Raw genomic sequence first — 22107 nt, 5'->3', positions numbered from 1 at the left:
TTCTTATTATAATGAGGTGAAATTTTGTAATGGAACTTTTGCTGTAGAGAGGCCAGTGAATACTAAGGTATAAACTGCTGCTTAATTGGCTCTTTAAAGGGGCAAAATTACCCTAGTTCTGTTTTTTTGTTTTTTTGCTCCACAGCACTAAAGCTCCCAGTCAGCATAAAACCTTGATTAAACCTTAAACCTTAACCCTGTATGAAGATGAACTGTGATTCAGCTGTCTGGGGACGTCATGGTAACAGGTGGCGACCGAGGCTCGGCCCTGGGACTCTAAAATCTTCTGGGATGTTTATTGTCCTTCTTCCTTTTCAGATAGACTTCACCCAAAACGCTTTTGTTCTGAAGACAATCGACTGTGATTTTTGCCCAGTTATGAAGAGAGATGATCTTCCAGATTAAGTTTTATTGTTATCAGAACTCAGATGTGGGCCGTGTGAATCAGGCCCCAGTGTTTGAGCGCGACACGGCTTCGTTGAGTCATGTTGGGTTTTTGCAGCCATCTCCACTTCTTAGTCTTTGTGCAGGACTTATTTATAATTACATGTAACCATATTTAGGTTTTTTTTACCACGTTCCAACTCATCAGAGAATCCCACAAACGCTGTGATGAAAGCAGAACATGCCTTACTCTTAGTGCTGATGGTACAAAATGTATAAACATGTTTTGGTTGGTGCTCACAAAGAATTTAATTCCAAAATAAGGCGTCCACCATTTAACAAAAAGTTACAGTTTTACAAAATCATTGCCGGCGCTGCCTTTGCTTGTAGAAATGTTACATTTCAAAGGATGCAATCATCTGTACTTTGCAAAATTTGAGCAATGAACGTCAGCTTGTTTTAATATGAAACCGTTCACATGTCTCTTCATGTTTTCCATGAAGTCTTTCCATTTTCAGATTGAGGCTGGAAGTGATCTACAGCCGGTCTGTGTTTTTAAACCCATTCTCTCCGCCTTCTCTTCCCTTTGAGGACTGGATATGGATTACAGCAAAACAAATAGATGTTATAAAAATACCTCTGATGACGTCAGTAGGTATGGAAGTAATCCGTCCCCTATTTTCCTTCGGCTGGTTTTGTTTTACAAAGTCTGTTTTGGACCAACATTTTTGTAAATGTTTACCTCAAACAAGAGCCCACATTGGTCCGTACCCATATGGCGATCTATGGAAACAAACCAGCGGCAGGCTGTTTCCTGCAGGCCTGCGGACACGGAGTATCGGCTCTGTATGATGGCGGCGGCGAGCGGGGGGGGGGGTTGTTGTCGTTTACAGTTACAGTTTAAGCATTTAGCTGACGCTTTTATCCAGAGTGGCTTACAGTGTGGGATCAGGTTGGGGTTTGGTGTCTTCAACAGGACTCATGGATGCAGTTTGTTGTAGGGAACAAATCACCCAGTTCTGACACAGTTTCTCTAACAGTTAAGAGGTCTAATAAAGGTTTCTTTGGCTGTACAGTTGTAGAAACTTCACAGGCTTCATTTTACATTCCCCTTTTAAGATTTTAGCTGACGTGTTTGTTCAGAGTGATTTGCAATAAGTGAGGGGCGGGGGTTCAGTTGACAGGACACCATTATCTCCTCGTTATGATATAAACCACTAAACCAAAAACTGCTGCCCAAAAACACAGAATAGAAAGACAGAATATCCCCAGTCAGTTTTGATGTTCTCGGATGAGTGGTGAAACGTCTTCACCTCGTTGGTTTATTTATTTTAACAGGGACAGTGCACATCGTGCACATCGTCTTTTTAAGTCCAGTGGATTTTGTTTTTAAATGGGTTTGGACTGAAATCAATATACACAGACAGAAAGACAGAATAGTTTAATGGAAATTGGTGTGACGTGATACACAATTCATCCCTTGTGTCGCCTGAAGGGAACCCGGATCAGTGGCAGTGTGTTTGACTCTGTTTGTGTTCTCTCTGTGTTTTCTAGGAAACGACAATGAGGAGACCTTGTACGAGGGCACAGACCCGGGCCTCCAGCCAATCAGGGTGCGCACAGGATTCAACTACAACCTGACCAAATCCATGGACTCAACCGGCCAAACGCTCCTCTGACTCCGGGAGTTGCGTGTGTGTGCAGAGCGCGCAGGACAAAATGTACAACGTGAGAGAGAAGGTGTGTGTGTGTGTGTGTCGCTGTGATACGTGTCTGGATCAAGATTCCCTTTGTTGTTGTTGTAAACGATAATTTGTAAACGATAATGATGATGACTCATCTCTGTTGGGTTGACCGAGGATCCCCGCCTTCACTGTGTCGCTGTCAGGTGAAAACTTCACAACTCCAGTTGATGGTTTTCATGTTTTAACTTCAATTGAAGGATTCCATGCATTGGCTGTTAAAATAACTATAGAAGCCATTACATTGGCTATAAAATTGACTGAGGGATCATTTGCAGCCAAATGTATCTGCATTGAGTTAGAGGCTGATATTATTTCACCTCCCTGGTCATTTTGACTTCAGCTTCAAAATTGATTGTGTTAATAAAGACCAGAACACACCTGAAGCGAGCCGTTAAGTATCCATATTTGGGCCATATCTTTGAACGATGCTACCAGCTAAATTACCCACTTAGTCTGCAGTCATTGTATCTAGGGTTCGATCTGGAAGGCTGCTAGTGATATTTCTGTATTGAAGGTCATGATATTTTGTGCCGATATCTTGTACCAATATCCAATACGTTTACAATTTTCCCAGTATTCAGTCTTTCTCCCAGATTTTTATTCTTGTCATGTTGGAAAAGCCTCTGAAACCATTTAGACCATCATGGGACACTAAAACTCTCCACTGGAATCCATGCTGGAGACCCACCAAACCTGTTCAGTGGCAGGTAAACACTGGGACACATTAACTTTAAATGATTAATTAATGTACAAAATTATCGGCATATATAAGAATATCGCTTAAACACTAATTATATCACCTTTGGAAGTCATTTAACTTCAAATTGGTGAATCACTGCAGATCCACAAACTTCACAAAACAGCAGACATCTTGGTTCTATCTCGGCGTTTTAGTCCAGGATGGGCCTTTGAAAACAATCGTCCTGTTTTGAAAATGAATGTGTCAAACATTTCCTGAGTGTTTCTCTGCCTTTAAAGTCACATGTTGTGAAACTGCAGTGTGCTCCTAATGGGTTAACAAATCACAGCGGTGATAAAGGCACCGGCTGAGCTCAGGCTGCCAGACAGGTCAGTATTGTATTAACTCCTTATCAGCTCATGCGTGGGTGAGTAAGAGTTACAGTCCTGTCTGGCTTTCTCCTGAAGGAGCGAAGGACACGGGAAGCAAAGTTAATGCTGGAAAAGCCAAACTGCTGTCTGTCGACGGCTGTGTTGAGTTTCAGATTTGAAATATCTCAGCTTTCAAAATGTCCCTCCAAGACTTTTCCTAGACCCGCCTTCTGTACAAAACAATGTTGTTTGATTTTCAAAATCATGCAAGGAAATATATATTTTTTTTTTTTAGATTTACTCCCTTCAGTTGATGGCTTATTGGCCTTATCTTAGACCCCCAAAATCCAAGTCTTTCTCTTTTTGAGTCCTGTCTTTGAACATCCACACATTCCCTTCACAACCACACACTGCTGTTTAATTTATTTTATTTCTTTTACTTGTTATTTATGCATTTTGTTGTTTTTGTTGTAGATTTTTTTGTAATATTTTGTTATCTTGATTCTTTTTTTCTCTTTAAGAGTGAGGTCTTTATAAGCTCCTCTGACCTTTGTGTCTTGTCTCTCTGTTTGTATTCTATTTGTTTTTCCAGTGTTTTCTTTATCATTTGTAAAAATACATCAAACTATAAAAACACAAACAACCTCTGTGTCAGTAACTCAAGTGAAAGCTCATGCAAAATGTGATAAAGAAACTCTAAAGAAACAGGCCTGTACTGTATAAGCAGTGTCCGTCCCTATAACACTAGATCCCCACACAGATCATACTGGATTGATTGTACTTTATTGTATCGTGACATACTTTTTAGTTATGCAGGTATTTTTGAAAAGGCCTTCTGACTTCGCCCTTTTTCAGCATTAGAGGTTAAAAGTCTAATTCTGTTGACCTCAGCATCATGACAGCGTGACGGGTAAACAGATCAGGTTCTGTGCTTATGTGATTTCATCAGAATCACTCTGAATCATTCACCAGTACAATCAACGTAGAGGAAATCGTCTTGGTGACATCGGTGCATGAACATCTCAGTAACGAACAGTAGCACAGCACCTACTGGGTGCACGGCGCTCACATGCTGCAGCGACAACAGGACTTCACATTCAGTGCAAGAAAATCTGCAGATTCGCTGCATCGGCATTCAGTCACATTTTCAGCACAGTCGGTTTTCTGCATCCGTCAGCACAGTTTTTCTCCATCATGTAAATGTGACTGGTAGAAAGATCAGATTCTGCACTGATTCTAGAGTTACATGTGGCTTCATGATTTCTGGACAGATGACCTTTTCATGTGTAAAAAAAAAAAAAACACACATTGAAAAACCATGAAATGGAAATGATGGGATGATAATAGGTTTAATACTATAGCGCATGAAACGCTATGACTGCTGCGATGCTATCGTGTGTTTTCAAATGCGAGATCATAAACCTTAAAAAAGAATCACCATGTGGCATCGTTTTTAGGCATTTAGCTGGCGCTCTTGTCCACATGAGCGGATCCAGTGACCTACTTAGACTGAGTGAGCAGTGAACGGGTCAGTGTGGCAGCTGATGGACCCCCGACCGGCTGTTTCTGGGATTGAACCTGTGATCTTTCAGTTACAGGACAGTCTCCCTGCTGCCTTGCCCTCCCATCGGGCCGGATCGACCCCCTAGCTCACAGACTAATCCTCCGTTCGCTCTTTCAGTGTTTTGAACAGGCAAATCGTGTCATTGTCACCGCTTTGGTATTGCCTTTCATAACGTTACACTGTTTTAATGAATTAACATAGCAAACTAGCACATGGAATTATGTAGCACTGATGAAAAATAAAGACAAAAAGCTCAAATTTACTTAAGAGTTTACTAGCGCTGCAACGATTAATCCATTAATCGATTAGTTGTCAACTATTAAATTAATCGCCAACTATTTTGATAACCGATTAATCGGTTTGAGTAATTTTTTAACAAAAATAAGTCAAAATTCTCTGATTCCAGCTTCTTAAATGTGAATATTTTCTGGTTTCTTTACTCCTCTATGACAGTAAACTGAATATCTTTGGGTTGTGGACAAAACAAGACATTTGAGGACGTCATCTTGGGCTTTGGGAAACACTGATCCACATTTTTCACCATTTTCTGACATTTTATAGACCAAACAACTAATCGATTAATCGAGAAAATAATCGACAGATTAATCGACAATGAAAATAATCGTTAGTTGCAGTTTACCAGAGTTTACCACTGACACCAGCAACTGTTCTCCAAACATCATCTTTGAGATGTTTGTCCCCGTATTCTTTCAAATAGAAGTTGTAGAGAACTGGGAAGCTTTTAAAGACTGGAATCAACTATTTTGCACTTGCCAGGCTGAACTGTTCATGAAACTAAATCACATCAGTGGGGAAACAAGGAAGCGGGGAAATCGATGAGCAACAAAAGTTCAGATGTGGCCAACAAGCTTGTTGAGCGTCCACACGGCAGCCGAGTTTCCCAGGTCGCTCACATCTATAGGAACAGAGCAGACTCTTGGTGACTTGTTGATGGCGTTGCTCACAGTGTGACCAGACAGTAAGAGTTTTACTGGGCTCGTGTGTGTGTGTGTGTGCACAGATGGCTCCCACAAAAAGTGGCGGTATGCACAGTCCTGACAGAGTGTATACAGTGCAGTGGTTCGGCGTGTTGTGATAGCTGTAGTTAAACATTGCTGAGGTGCGCTGTGCTGCTCAGCGGTGCAGATTACAGGCCCGGGGGCGGCGAGGGGAGAGGAGGCCGGCTGGACGGGTTTCACACCAGCAGACCTCATGCTAGCGGACGATTCGCTGGCGCAGCACACCGGCACCAAGCAAACAGCAGCCTGACTCAGCTACTAATTGTCAGGATTTTGACGAGCCGCTCGAACGAGACCCATCGATCCTGGAGTTCATTAATGGGCCCTGACAGGCCGTTGCCATGACGCCCGTTCCCATGACTTCTGTTCCCATGGCCGGGAGCCTTTAGGGGAAGTTTGGCTGATTAGCCGAACAATGGTGTTATTTCGGGTGGTTCCTCCTCGTTTTTCTGTTGTTGCGTTTCTGACGTGTGGACGCACACAAGTCTGCCTGTGTCCGCCCGCTTGAAGGAGCATGAAGCAACTCCATGCTGTTTATTTACAGCTTGTGGTGTGTGTGTGTGTGTGTGTGTGAGTGAGTGTGTGTGTGTGTATAGGGGGCTTTACAGCTCGTTGCTAATAAGAGGAGGGAAAGCAGCAAGCAATGAGGTATTCATACAATTTCAAAAGCCTGTGTGTTTTTCTTTCTGGTCATATGCTGTTTGTTCTGGAGACGTTCTTTTCACTCCGCTCAAAGGATCATGGGAGGTTTCCCCCCCTGTGGTGTCCTACTTTTGAATATTACATATGTTTTAACCCTCTCTAATCCCTTGACCTTTCAGCTTGTGTTTTAGCCTGACTCAACACACTGACTAGGTCTCCACTAATCCTTTTTAATTTGATCAGACACCTTACAGATCTCAGGTTTGTTGTTGTGTAAGATATACCACACCATCATTAAGTTACACCTCAAACACAGGTAGAGATATGGTTATTTAAAGTTTTTCCAAATTTTAGATTTGTTATTCTAAAGAAAATTGTACGCCCACACACACACACACACACACACACCCTGATGTGTCTGTCAAGTTGATGAGTGTTGAGTGATGACAGCGCTGCTTGTCTTGGGCTGTTCAGGGCAGAAAGCAGTGCTATGGTTAAGGATAGAGAGAAGGGAGGGAGGTGTGTTTAGGGAGAGCATCATGACAGCCACCCACCTCTCCGACACACACACACACACACACACACACACCCACACACTGCCACCACACAGCCTCATAGCCTCGGGGCCAGACAGACAGAGAGAGACAGCGCTCCCTCAGCTATAGTTACAGGACTGACATGTTTTCACAGGTTGCCTGATGGGCCGTCTCAGCTGTCTCCACCTTTCCTGAGAGACACTGAGGCTGAGGGTGCTGGGGGGGGGGGTGAGAGGGGGGGTGAGAGGGGGGGTGAGAGAGGGGGTAAAACAAGGCGGAGAAGAGCCAAACCACACATCTCCAACCCGTCACTTACTTACCTCTGGGCTGCACCTGTTCCCAAGGCGACGGCATCCAGTCAGAAGTGAGGAGATAGGCTGCAGAATCAGAGCAAGGCACTAACACTGCCAGGGTTAGAGGTTCAATTCCCTGTGTGGTTGATTGGAGTTTTAGTTATACAAAGATTTATTGAAGGCAGAGCTGCTCTTGAAGCAAAATGAATGAATGAAATATAAGAATTAATTGCCGTTTTTGTTTTTTCTTTATATTTTGACCAGATTTCCTTCTTTACCATTCAAGTTTGCCAGTTATAGCTAACTTGCGCTTTGAAGAAACTGTTGTTCTTTGGCTCCGCCCACTGAGGTTTAACTCAACCAATGAGATTATTTCTGCCTCTGAGAAATGTCTGTAGAAATAAAACTCCCTACTAAACCTACTTTAAGACACTTTAGATTAAAGTGGCCACCAGTTGGCATATGTTATGTTAGTGGGGGGGTAAACTCACCTAAACTAAGGGAAAATTGTTTATTCAACCTTTTCTAGTATAAATCTTTACAATACACATTCAATATGACATAATTAGTTGTTTCAGGCTTTGTAAGTTAAATGAAATGTGGTCTTTCTAAGAGAATAAAACAATCATGTGGAAATATAATTGGTTTTGTTGTTTGTTTATGTTGCTGTTTGTTTGTTTTATGGTTTGATGGCTGACCAGAGTTCATGGTTCTTCCACCTTTTTATTTACCACGACCTCGCCGAGCCCCGAGGCTCCTGGAGGTTAGATTAGCGAGGGAAGGCTGGAGCGGCCGAGTCTGGAAAATCTGTGTCATAATAATGAGTGAGGAATTGGAGCAGGGTCACGAGGCCCGGACTGGAGAGAGAGCAAAGTCCTCACACACACACACACACACACACACACACACAGCAGATTACACTCGGTACACTGTCAGATTCAGCTCATCTGCCACTGTGCACAGTCGACTGTCCTGTTGGACAAACAAAGAGGTTTTTTAGAAACCACAGTCTACTTTAATAGTGTTACCTCCCACATGGCTGAACTTAAGCATCCTATTTTCCAATTGTAGTCTTATATCTTGTCATTTAGTATTTATTCCAATCTGTGAACCTTCGTGGAAAAATCGCAAAACATTGGGGAACCACAGAAATTTCCTTGAAGAACCTTTCTCACAGAACCGTTGTGGAATAGATCCTCGATTGCGGGACCCTAAGGTGTTTAATGTCTCCCTTTGGATCCTAGAGGAAACCCTGCACCCATAGTTTTTAGAGTGTACCTCTAAAATATACGTCCAGTGATTTAGTGGTAAATAAAAAACTAACTATAAACTATGAATTCCCAACAGTGACCACCAGAAGTTGAACAGCCACCAGCACAAACAGAAAACACTTATATTTTCAGGGAAGTGCTTGATTTATTTTCTTGACGGGGCCGTTGCATCAGTCTGATGCTATCGACTGTAATTTACTCTAATCCATGGATAAACTGAGTCGGGGTGTATTTAGTCTCCGAAACATTCTTGGACAGGCAATATAAATTTCATCATGTTATTTGTCAATTATAATCTTACATCTTGGCAGCTGGACGACTGGGTTCCAGGCAGTGTGGTGTTACCAGGGGATGTGCTCCAGTCTCAAGTCTTTTTCCCCTTACTCTTCTCACACAACAGAACCTCTCCCAGTCCTCCCCCGTCTGTTCTAATTTACTTTTCCTCTGCTCATCATCCTATCTTTCAAACATGCGTCCTCTTAGCTCATCGCTCTTGGCTCCGATGGGGAGGTCTGTGTTTTCAGTACAGAGAACCATGGACCTCTGCCTCTGTTTGCTCCACTTTTTTTTTTTTCCAAGCAGGGGGAGAAAAAAAAAAAAAAAACAGCTGATAGAGGAACTGCAAAGTCTATGGCGAGAGTATTGCTCAACTGCGGTGCTTCTCTCTCTTCCCCGCAGCAGCGCTTAAAGGCGCCGCGGCCCACGCCTCCCCCCCCCCCTCCCCCCTCCCCCCAGCCCCCCCGCCCTCCGAACTCGCTAATGTGCGCTCGAGGCTTGAGCTGAACTTGAAAAGATTCACACCCTGCTTCTCAGCACCTGTAGCCACCTGTTGGGACTGGTTTTATGAGGCAGGCTGGTTTCGCTCCATGGTGTCTTCCCGTCATTAGAAGTAGGTTGAGTTTCTAACATAACATGCGCCATTTGGTGTCTCGTATCCAAATCCAAGCGCTTCAGTCCGCTCTCGAGATCACTTTTCGGACATCTTGGATTTGTCTCGGTCACTATCGGATGTTGATTCAACTTTTTCTTAACTATCTAAAATGTTTCAATCAAGTTTTTCCCCACCTGGTCCAACTCTTGTTTATTTTCTCCCCAGCACTACAAACAATTTAAGGAATTACACCTGTGTATAGTTTTCAATAGTCCTAATCCTCTATGCATTGATTAGTCAAAATCCTATCCATTAATTTATTTTAGATTTATTTATTTAGAGTTCCCGCAGATGGATCTACATCTCTGTTCTTCCTTAAGAAACTCCCTAAGGTTTATTTTTATATTTGGAAAGACATATCCACTGTTTATTGCCTATTTTTGTGTTGAATTGGACTCAATTTGTTCTGGTCTCGGTCTTGACCCCCTTTGGACACGGTCTTGACTCGAACTCGACTGAACCTGGCCTTGGATTTGACTTGGTCTCGCCGATTTTTGGTCTTGACTGCAGCCCTGCCCCTGACCCCTCTCGCTCTAACCGCTCGGCCACACAGGACCTCAAAGGGTTAAAGAAACGGCGAGTCTAGAGAAGTGAGTCCACAGGCTCTTAGCTGGATCATGGGGTAGGAAGTAAGCAAAACAAGAGATGTTCTTTGGTTCATGGGTCAGTGTACTACAATGAAAGCAGTAACTCCCTGCTCGAAGGTTTTGTTTACTCAGGAGCTGAGCCTCCATTCATCTACTTTTCTCTGAGGAAATAAGAGTTGGATTAAGTGGTGGCGGGTTGGGCTAGAGGTAGAGAGGCTGATTAGCAGCTGAGAGGTTGCTGGTTGGATCCCAGCTGAAAAGTGTAATTAAGGTGGCTGATATTATATTCACCAGCACTTCTTAGGGTGCGTTCACAGCAAGCATGTTTGGAGCGGTTTATTCAAACTGTGAATTCAACAGTTTACTCCTTTAGTTAGAACAATTCCATTCGACCTCGGGTGGCACCAAAGACCGTGGGTCGGTTGTCTTCCAGCCAAACTGAGATGCGGTTCGTTAGGAGAGAGAAAGTAATCGTACCAACTAGAGGAAATGCAAGGGTTTATGGGTATAAGGAGGCGGATGTTGACATCTGATAGCCAGCAGTTCCTCATACTTGGAAAGCCTAGCAGAACAAAATGAACTGAAGACAAAAGGGCAGTCTGGACTGATTCCACACTATTTCTTCATGTGTTCTTAACTGGTATGAACACACGACGCTGAAGTTAGCTTCTGATTTGCAGCTTCCAATTCGGAGTGAAGGTGAAAGTTAAGGGAAACAGAAATAATGATATTTAGTGGCTGATTCTCCATTTTTGCGCCACTTAACACTTATGAAAAAGTGTTAGACATCGTAGCAAAAGCCTTAACGCTGTTTAAACACAGTTTCAGATTTATGAAACCTTTATTTTGCTTATGAAAACAGAAAAAAGGCCGATTTCACTGATATTTCTCCATCCAGAACCACATTAGACCAGCTCCAGATCAAAAACCACTATACTTAGACTTGTCAAATCTGGACTAGATTAACAAGGAGACTCCAGAGACTGTGTTTAAACAGCGTTAAGGCTTTTGCTACGACGTCTAACACTTTTTCATAAGTGTAAGTGGTGCAAAAACGGAGAATCAGCCGCTAAATATCATTATTTATGTTTCCCTTAACTCTGAATCGGAAGCTGACTTCGGTGTCATTATGAACACCAGAGAAGATAAAACGTCGATTAGCTACAGTTACAGGTTACAAGTTACAGGCACTGGAGATCTCTAGCCTCTTAGGATAACTGGCTACCAAAACTGTCCAATAAACAAACCCCTTGTGAATCCATGTGACTTTTGTTTACAAGCCTTCGTTTGCTTGCACTTGGGCAGTGTGAGCTTAAATGAACCAAATACAAAAATGCAACAACACTCAACTTGTTCACTCTGGTTCAGACCAAAGAAAACTTGCACTCTTAAAGACCCTTGAGCAAGGCACTGACCCATAACCGCTCCAGGGGCGCCGCACTGCAGGCAGCCTTAACACTGAAGACATCTGAAGAAATGCATGTGTGCAGGCAGGCTGTGTGCGGGGTATCACATGTGGACAGACAGATTCCAGTTGCCGTATTTAAATCGGGAAATTAAGGGAGGAAGTGAGATTTGGGTCGTTGGTTAACAAATAAGCTGTGCCTGCAATTCATCAGAAGAAACGGGGCGTTCCCAACAAGAGAGCTGGGACCGGGAGGACGGGGAGAAAGTCAACACTGAAACTCCAGCCTGGCCGTAACCATGGCGACGGCCGGTGAAAGCTCTTGAATTTCAGATGAGGAGAAACACAGTGAAGTTCAGTGCCTCTCTTTGATTATGGCCAGTGGAGAGAGTGAAAGCACTCCATCCTGAACAAAGGCATGGGGCGCTCGAGAAGGACAGGACACAAGTCGAATTTGCTTTCCTGGACATATTTTCCTGCTTAGTAGTTAATAGTTGGTTTGGTGCAGGAGTGACTTGATTTGGTCTTGTGGAAGATTAATGTATACCAGCTAACATATGCCAACTTGTGGACACACCAAAGCACCTCACTGTACTATGCAGAGGTGGGGACTTGAGTCACATAATCACTTGAGACTTGACTTGATGCATGAAGAGAAGACTTGAGACTTGACTTGGGCTCTGGTGACTTGGGACTTGACTCTGACTTGAAAAGGTTTCTAAAGTCTTGACTTGAGATCTTGTGTTTGTGTAAATGACCTCCTGAATTCGTATGGAATGATTGAATTTATTGAAGTTGAAACCGATCATAGAAATCAAACTCATGATGCTCTTACCAAGTTTTTATCCTATTAAAACCATATTGCATTGGAAAGTCCTAGATATTTAGTTTCTTTAAGATATTAAATTGATACTGGACTCTTGATTTGCTGTTCTACATTTAGACTCGAGCAAAGTTGACTCGGTCACACCTCTGGTACTATGAGATACATTTTTAGCAGGGCGGCCCCAGTGGGAATCGGACCTCTAACCCTGTCTGTTATTTCAATGCTCAGTTCAGTGAGGAAAACAGGGAATTTAACCCCTAACCTTGTCAGTGTTTAGTCATGTCCTTCCAATTGAACTGCAGGGACCATAAAATCTCAGCCTTGCACCATGACTCACTGCTTCAAGAGAATAAATCAAAGTTATGAGGAATTACAAATGTCTGTTGCCATGGGGTTCAATACCAGTTTGACTAGTGGATTTCCTGATAGGTTTTCCCCTTAGGAGGAATGGGTGAGTAATAAAAACTCAGCTATGATTTCTTCACAAACAGCAAGTCACACATTCAATAGAAATATGGGTTTTATTGGTTTAAACTGCAATCTGTCATTACAAAAAAATACATGAACAAAGTAATTACTGTAGTGAACAGCAACGGCTGCTAGAGAATACATTCAACAGTTGCTTTTCGTGTGTCAATCCTGTTAACCTTTAACCTACAAGAATACGTTTTAGGCTTTTATCTGCTCTGTGTTATACAAAAATATGAAGGCACGACATTTGGGGAAACCTGGAATGTATTCATAGGCACTTCATGGGAAGAAAAAAAAAAAAAGTGGTCAAAAAAATAACCTTAACACATCATCTACTTTGATGACTAAAAGTGCTAATAAGTGTGTGCGTGGTATTGTGGAACAGGCAAGCTTCCATTCATTTCAAATAAGAGCTTAAAATGTCTTGTTTTGTCATTTACAGCAAGACTGACGCTGATTCGGGGTGACTTTGATGATCAAATGAGAATTCATCCCAGTAAAAAGACATTGAGACAACGAGGACAGGACCGTTACCCGAGCCAGTCTACATTCTAGAGGATGAGATAAACTGCTGCCCAGAACTGGAGCAGGGATTAAAGGCCCAGAACGCACTGGAAGCGATAATTAACGCTCGTCATTCGATAACTCCCCGATTTGACGTTTCTACGGTGCGATGCAGGCGGGAGTTCCTACGATTTCACTTTCAAAAATCACAAGTTTTCCCACACCGTTAAATGATTCATCTGAATTTGATTTACGCTGATCAGCTTTTCGCCATAATCACTCTATAGAGGATTAGGCCTATTCTTCACAGCGACAAATTTTAGAATATGTGAGCAGACTGGGGTCTAAAACCACAGAAAACGTGTAGTTGCATGTTTATCGGGACAATAAAACAATATTTTTCCCATACTTTTTTGTGCAAAGACCTGGAAATTACCAAATTATTCTTCCCATAAGTTTTCCCGACTTGTGTAGGAACCCTGCGTGAAGCACTGGCACCATCATTTCAACAACGCAACGGGTAACGCCACTATACCGACTAGACTACACGGCATTCATATTTTGTCCGTACATTGAACTATTGTACGCCACTAGCTTAATTACCTGCTTAGTTTGCAGTCACTGTATTAGCTGTCCTTTTGCCTTGAAATATGTCAATGGTCATGGCAGTTCCAGAAACCTCACCAAAAGATAAATTTGAGTCGCCTGATGCTTCTAGTGCGCGTTGGGCCATTGAATACGAACGGGACATTTGAAAAAAAAAAAAACGCGGCCATCTGACGCTTCCAGTGCGTTTCTGCCTCAAGACAGCAACAGAGAACCTGAAACCGCAGTCCAACATGAGGGAGGAGAAAACAATAAATAAAAACGCAAAAACCCTTTTGCATTTTTTGTTTTAAATTAAGATTCACTTTCAAAATAAATCAAGTGTAGTTACAAAAAAAAATGTCATTGCAGTATAATATATTAACTGTGAAAAAAAAATAACAAAAAACAGGTCTTCACAATCTTGCGATTAATACGGAAGATCATAATTTAACATAAAAGAAAATATATTCTATTGTTTCATTATCCAGATAAATACAAAATAAAAATGCTTAAGATCAGCAATAAATACATTTTGATAAGTTAAATAAGCAGTGACAAGCAAAACCCTTCCTCTGAAGGTTTTTCGAAATAAACTAAACAATAATAATAATAATAATATAATAACAATAATAATAATATTGAACAAGGTGGAATCGACAGGAGCATTCGCGCTCGTTTGATTTCAGACAGTGGACTGAGACTCTCAGCCAGAGAATTGATCTGTGGGGGTTTTGTGGAGGTGGGGAAGGGGGGTGGAAACACACTGAACTCTACTACTGTTGTAATGACCAAAACGTTACACAGTTTGAACAGCTAACCCAGTGTTCAGGGTGGGACACTTAACACCAGACACACGCCAACTGCTGGTGAAGTCTGTCAATTCTACCTCCCACTTGACAGGTGGTTTTGAAGCCTATGGAAGATCATTTGCGTTAAAAAAACACCCATTTTGGCTGGTTAAAAAAAAAAAAAAAAAAGTGTAGAAGATAGAGGAAAAACGTGTTCCCCACCCTGCTAACTTGCAACACAACTGATCACCAGCGAAACCCTCTTGCTCCTTGGGCTTGTGATGATACAAGGCACATAGCACCACCAATAATCCATTATTCATTCCAACCTGACTATGAAGCAAAGCAATTTGTGTTTTAGCCCCTTATTTAAAAAAAAAAACAAAAAAACAATCACCAATCCAAGTGAAAAGAACAGGAAATCGGGTTGGATTAAAAGTGAAAAGAAAGTTGTGGTCCACCATTTCTTGGCTTCACGTGTGAAAAACACCAAGGCACTTTTTTTTGTGTTTTTTTTTTACATTTTTTCCTCATCTCAACTCAACTGTCCACTGACCTCTCTTGTTCATTTCTTATGGTGGTGATCCTTTTTTAAAAAAAAACAAAAAAAAAAAACGGAGCACTGATTTGTCACAGGCCTCTTGGGGTTCAAAGGCTGGGGAGGTGTAAGGCTGTGGCACAGGCTGTCCGGAGAGACGCAACACTGCTACACGCCGACTGAGAGCAGCACAGAGTCGCCCACACACTCTCGCTCAAACTGCCAATCCTATTGCCCATGATAGGTAATATTAACAATTTCTTTATCTGATATCTGAGCTACTTGTCACAATCATTCACATTCATTCAGCCATGGCACTGGTGTACGGCACAGACGTGGAATATGATTCTTGTTTGCCAACTGCTTGTCGTGATTAAGAGAGACAGAGTGTGGAGAACAAAAGACTATCTGTTGCCTGAATCAAATTGATCTGGATGAGGAGGGGATGTGGCGTCCGTGAAGGGAGGAGGAGAGGGCTTATGATCCTCGAAAGAGAGGAGGCAATCCGGTTTTCTGATTTGACTCAGTGGCTACAACAATGCACACAACTGTCCGCTTCTCCTGTAAACAAGGCCAGGAGGGGAGGAGGAAGAGGAGCAGGAGGAGGAGGAGGAGGGTGGTGGTGGGGAGGCGAATGATCTCCATCTTCCTCTCTTTCTCTCTCAATCACTCCATCTCAGGCCCAGGGCTGCAGACTCCTTAATCGTCGGAGATGGAGAGCCTGCTGAAGATGGGGAGGCGGCGCGAGGCGTCCAGGAGGGGCGACTCGGAGCCGCTCTGGCTGCCCAGGCTGCTCTGGTAGCCCTCCTGGTCGGACAGGGAGTCCGGGGGGCTGGGGGGGCTCTCCGACGTGGGCCGGAAGAAGCAAGGGGCCGTGGGGGAGGGAGGGGCCGGGCCCTGGGGCTCCGACACAGGGAGGGGCCCGAGGCTGGGGCCGAACATGATGGCGAGCTCCTGGCTGGAGTAGCTGAAGGGGTTGCTCTGCCACTCCGTCAGGTCTTCGGTGGAGAACATAGGCGGGGGGGTGACCGAGGTGGGGCTGTCCTGCGGTCCGCCCGAACTGGGGAACCCGGCGAAGCTGAAGCTATGCTGCAGCCGAGGGCGCTCCAGCTTGTTGAAGGCGGAGAGGGGAGGCGGCCCGCGGCGCTCCTCGGCGTTGTGGATGAAGTGGCAGCGGGGGCCGTACGGGCAGAAACCGATGGTGTGGAAGGTGCGGCACAGCTCAGTCTTGTATTTGGGGTGGCGGCTCAGGCTGCGCAGCTCGTGCATCCCGTGGGCAAACTGGCACTTATCCCCATATTTGCACGTGCCGTTCTCCTCGAAAGGCCGGCACAGCTCCGTTTTATAGCGGCTGGAATTGATCTGCCCGCTGCCGCCCACGCAGGCCTGAGCGCCGGGCCTGAGCCTCTCCCCCGTCTCCGAGAAGGAGCGGTCACGGAAACGGTTCTCCTTGTTGTTGCCGCCGCCGTTGCCCACCAGGATTGTGGGATCTGTCTTAAGGCTGTTGATGAATTGGTTCTGGTTGAATTTGGCGTTGGGGAGGCTGACTGAGTGGCGGCGCTGAAACAGGCCTCCTGCAGAGGGGGCCCCCACCACCTTCCTGTCCAGCAGGGACCCAGTGGGGGTGCAGGAGGAGAGGTTGGCACTGGAGCAGGGGACAGACGTCAGGTGAGGTCCACCAAGACTGTTGTTGTTGCTGTAGTTCAACATCTTGTTGTTCTACAAAAAGAGAAACGTCAAAGTTAGAAAAGACTGAAATATAACCACTTTTCCAGGATATTCCATGACTTTAGTGGTGTATCTCCAATGTCCTAAAATGTGAACAGCTCTGGCAGGTTTATGCTGGCTGTCAGCTCATACAGCTTCCAAAATACTTAAATATACTTAAAAAAAAAACTACTTACAGCCACTATATATCCGAATGCAATGAAAGCCTGGAATCACCTGGTACAGATTTTATGTTGCATAAAGTGACCCATTTAAAAACTGCCAGATTTTCCATTACTCCACCAGCAAACTGATCAAATTCCCTGACATTCCCTGTCCAGAGGGCAACCTCGCCATCTGTGCAAGTCTGCACAGGATGTCTATGTGGGATTCAGCCTGAATACATCTTAGCAAAATGTAGCTTGCATTTGTGTAACAGTACAGTCTGTGCAGCGCACAGACACATGTGTTTGATCGGTATTTGAGCTGAAATGACTCAGTTTGCCTTATCTATGTAGCTACTTCATAATTCACTCTTTGATAAACATCTCCGCAATCACAATTTCACCATTTCGTGAAAATCACAAGCAAGCAGATTAGGCTAGTCACTTTATCAGCAGCAACAGGTGATTGTCAAAACCGCATATTTCAGTAGAAAATTGCGCAGTTTTCTAAATGCATCTGGGTTAGCAAAGTCGCTAACACAGGGAAACTATTGACTAACCATCAGACTTCAAAGAACGAGATACATGCACAATACACAAGAGCAGCTTACTGAAGGTAACGTTACGGATAGTAAACCAAATAGCTGACTTGACAAGGCTATGTGTCGAAATCTGATAACCTGACTTTACAACTTTACAACGACGACAATGCAATACCGCTATGTTAACGCTACCTGACTTCAGTTAATCCCATATCAAGTCCCTAGGTAGTAATTTAACGTCAGTAAACTAACACGAGATGGCTACGTGCAGTTATGGATGGCTAACGCTAACTCACCATTAGCAGCTTTTACATAGTTTAGAACAACATTAAAACACGCAGCAAGTGAGCGAATCAGCAGCAAAGTTGTCAGGTTAGTTAACGTTAACAGTTAACTTACTGTAAAACACTAACACAGGGTAAAACACCACTACTGAGTCGTTGGCGTGATGTTCAAATTAAACTAATTGTGCCACTTTGCGCCAACAGCGGCTAGCTTTGCTCAACAGTTAGCTAACAGTGAAATAATTGTAACGTTAATAGTTTTAAAGAATTGCTCAACTTTAACGTTAACCATGCCTAGAGACGGTCATAATTTACGTAACGATTAGTCTGCAAAAATGTGGCTAACGGGCTATCCATAAAAAGTTCAAATCAAACTTGCAGTGGAAAGCGTGGCTAGGCTAATGTTGTTAGCAGCTCCGTTTCCTTCAGTAAAAACCTCTCCGTCCGCCGAGTCGCTGCAGGTTGGTGTTATTTACCTTGTTCGAGACTTCACTGTATTCGAAGAAAGGAGAAATAATAGTCGCTGTCATGTTTGCTGGTTGGATGTAGAAACGAAGGGCTGGTGGTGATTAACGGTAGTCCAGATTTCAGTGTTTTCTGCCCTGCAGAGAGCCCCCTCTGTCCTGCCGGGGCGGTGCGCAGTTCCTTTTCATGAGGCAGCAGGCATGGCTCTGCGGGGGGCGGGGCTAGCGGCTGGCTGACAGTCTGCTCTCTGCGCGCACACACACACACACACACACACACACACCACAGATATGCAACCTCAGTCAGCGCTTATCTCTCCAGGCAAGACATCAAAGTGGCACTCCGGGTATGATATATGGATTAAATGATTGCACTGTGACTAGACCAGCTCCAGCTACCATGAATGCGACTGATGACTCATAGTGTACCCAACAAAAATAAGTTCATTACATGTTCGCTGAAATATACTTAGATTATTTGAAGTTTCATTTGAGTTCACTTTGATACTAGGAAAAACGTTTCTGGTACAATATCAGCTATCAGCCAGTGAGTGTAGGTTCCTCCCTGACCACAGCTGCGTAAAAACAGTTGGTAAAACCTTATTTAGTGTCCCGGGACGGTCTTAATGCTGTTTCAGGGGCTTTTCCACCCTGACAAGAATGATAAACACTGAGAGACAGGGAGAAACACAGAATCCTTGGAATTTGATCCAATCTATCAGCAGCTTCAGTCCAAAAATATCAGTATCAACCTTCAAAAACCCATACCGTTGAACCCTATGTGACATACAGGATGATTTCTTTGCTGGGAACTACTGGTTGTGACTGACTATGTATTTTAATATATATTGGCCTGTTACCTCCATCCTGTCCGTTCTACACTCAGGACACTCCTTCCCTTCTGTTTTTGTCTTCTTAAAATATACTTTTGATGTCACTACTTAGTCTTGTGGGACTAATTAACCCACTTTCAGCACATAATTGGAATATCTTCAGTCAGCCAGCCATGGCAGAAAACTAACTTTTTTCATCAACTGGCCACAGTGGCTGGTATACGTGCAAAAATTCACCTGCCTCTTTCACTAATTTATCAGCCACCTATTTTTTTTTTAATGATGGTTGTTTACGTGCCATAATGCCTGGAAGAGGAGACAGACTTAGCAGCTACAACTGGAATCTGACATTTGACTGATGGCTGTTGTTAATATCCCACTCGGGATCTATGACTTGTCTTGCTGAAATTAGATTTTTTCATTTCGCTGACTAGATAAGACTGTGGTAATTCACATGGTTAGTGGGTTCAATCCCATGGTGCAACACAGCTGGCTTCGACCCCAAATATGTGGCGGCTGGATGCCCATGTCATGATTTTGATCTCCAAGAGAATGCGATGAAGCTAAACACCCATCCCAAACCAGAATGAATCTAATTATGTCATATTATACCTATACACTCTTATAAAGGATGTGCCACTTTGAACAAAACATATGGTAATAAAAACACACTCAAAATCAACATATGCATCAAAAAGGAACACAAACATGTGCTATTCCAAACTAGACACACAAATGTAGAAAGTGACATTTCATTTCTAGAGAAAAGAGAACAGAAAATCTTTACTTTTCTTTACTGTCAACAAGCAAGAGACTTTCTGGAGCATTAACTTAGGAGGCAGATACTGTGATAGCACCCAGATTTACTTGGAAATAATAAACAGCAACTAAGCGTAAAAACACGTTTTCTGATTCCCATGATTTCTGATTCCACTGAGCCTCCCATTGATTGTCAGTGGAAGAGCTGGTATCTCTTAAGGGTGATACAAGTTAAAGTTGCATTTCTGTTGATTCTAAGATTCTCAGTATGAAGCGTTTTCTGTTTAAAGGTGGATTTACGCTTCATGCAGCAGTTTCTGTTCCTTTTTTTTCTCTCTCTCTCTTTCTCTATTTCCCCCCTTTCTCTCTCTCTCTCTCTCTCTCTTTCTCTCGCCCGCCGTCGCATTTGTCAACTTGTTTTTTCCGTCCTCAGTCTCTGGCTCACTGGTCTGAGTCTTCATGCGGTATGTATGAGAGGGTCATACTCTCCGCGGTTCCCATACTTCTGTTAACCATCCTCATTAAATTGCCAGAATATGGTTTTCCCTCGGATAGAGTTATTGCATTATTTGGGGTTATGGATTCCCTCAGAGGGGGGACAGTTTGTTTCTATCCTTGTCTCACCGCAACTTAATAATATCAGCTCTCTTCACGTCTCTCTTTCTGCAGTTTCCCTCGCAGACCTCAGCTGTTTTTTTTTTTTTGCACCCAGTAGATTAGAAGAGTGAATGTTATCACAAGATATCTGACTCTGTAATTAATGCATTAGTAAGCGGTTTTGACTGATTAGGAATGATATAGATAAACAGAGAGAGAGAGGTTTTTGTTTTTTTTTGTTGTGTGGTCCCTCTATTCATCCCTGTAGGAGAAATCTGTGTTTTTGCTTGCTGTCCCTCCACAGGGAGGTCAGAGGTCAGAGGTCAGAGATCAGAGGTCAGGCTCAGCTACAGAACAGCACCCATACAGTAGAGCTGGTAGGGATTCGGTGCCTTGCTCAGAGACACTTCAGCAGGACAGATTTCTTGCTGTAACAGGGACTTGAGTCAAGGCCTTCCAGCTGAAGGATGATCTCCATAATAATCTCTACGCCTCACTGCTGCCCACAGTAGAAAATGAACAGGAAAAACACACTAGAACAGAGATTCCCTTCCAACCCACATATTTTACATTTTTGTTAACGTCTCATACTGTTAACCATGTTGATGCTTGCATAGCTCGCTGCTTGAAAGTTTTTGGCACCTTTCACTGGAAAAAGATTCTCCAGATTGTTGATTTACCAGCCACAGGTAATCTGCACGATTCTTACTTCTTTTTTTTTTTTTTTTTTTTCATTTAGTCTCCATCTTTGTTGCTAAGCGCTCATCGCTGTGGTGTTTCTGCACCGCACGTCCCAGAGATCACCTGTCAATCAAACAGTGTGGGCGGAGCTTGGATTCTCTGTTGATGCAGTTTGAGTTTCTCTTTTCTTTGTCTGTTCAGCCATGGTGGCTATCACTGCTCAGGCTAACTATACCCAGTTCTTCTTCTTCTGTTTATTCCTTTTTTTTTTGTGAACAATTATTTATTGTGTCTATAAGGAAGGGGGAGCACCATCACAGTCACAAAAGTGACACAAGGCAAACAAAGCAAAATGTACTACAGCATAACATGATGGACCAAGGCAGTGTACATAGATAAAAACACAAAAGCAGACACAAAAACAGCAAATAAACATTAACAAAACTTCCAGTACAACCCACCCATTCCTCCCAACCCCATCCCCCTGCTACCCAGGAATCCCATGATCATTATAGACATAAACCAGCAGCATTCAGACACAAAGGAATTATATAATTATGCTAATCTCTTCCATCATCCATGATAATATCCACAGAAATAGCCAAGAATATACATAAAATATATGTATATATATATATATATATGAAGTAACCAAAGAATGCACATATAGTATATACAGTATATATAATATTCTAAACAAGTAAGTCTGTTCTGTTTATTCCAAACAAACCATAAACATAAAAATGCATCACTTCCTGTGTACTAGAGGATTTTTCACAGGAAAGAGCTACCAGTCACCGGCTGTTATTGGAAAAGCTTTCTTGCTGAATCACTATTGTCTTAAATCATTCGACATTTATTTACACGAAAATGTCACGGATTGTAACTTTTGATTGCTACCAAGGCATAAAGACAAACTGGTAGCATTACTGAG

At 43.1% G+C, this 22107-nt stretch overlaps 2 protein-coding genes across 4 annotated transcripts in view; one reads left to right on the top strand and one right to left on the bottom strand.

Annotated features, from left to right (window-relative positions):
- The window catches only part of rad51b (RAD51 paralog B), a 58516-nt gene extending 56325 nt beyond the window's left edge, over positions 1-2191 (top strand). For all 3 annotated transcript variants that reach the window (XM_071514846.1, XM_071514844.1, XM_071514845.1), the window contains one exon: positions 1939-2191. In XM_071514846.1, the coding sequence (XP_071370947.1) occupies positions 1939-2025 (87 nt within the window). In that variant the 3' untranslated portion in view covers positions 2026-2191. The remainder of the gene's footprint in view (positions 1-1938) is intronic.
- Positions 2192-12759: 10568 nt separating this feature from the next.
- On the bottom strand, positions 12760-18445 carry LOC139640661 (mRNA decay activator protein ZFP36L1-like). The gene is made up of 2 exons (XM_071514841.1): positions 18316-18445; positions 12760-16861 (listed from the first exon to the last, which is right to left on the bottom strand). The coding sequence occupies exons 1-2, from the start codon at positions 18367-18369 to the stop codon at positions 15842-15844; spliced, it is 1074 nt and encodes a 357-aa protein (XP_071370942.1). The 5' UTR covers positions 18370-18445; the 3' UTR covers positions 12760-15841.
- Positions 18446-22107: the final 3662 nt, after the last annotated feature.

The sequence above is a fragment of the Centroberyx affinis genome, unplaced genomic scaffold (genome assembly GCF_046629955.1).
Source record: "Centroberyx affinis isolate AG114_WGS23_722 - 3 ecotype Tasmania unplaced genomic scaffold, CSIRO-AGI_Caff_v1 ptg010157l_1, whole genome shotgun sequence".
Lineage (NCBI taxonomy): Eukaryota > Metazoa > Chordata > Actinopteri > Beryciformes > Berycidae > Centroberyx > Centroberyx affinis.
This window is presented reverse-complemented; position numbering and strand designations above follow the sequence as displayed.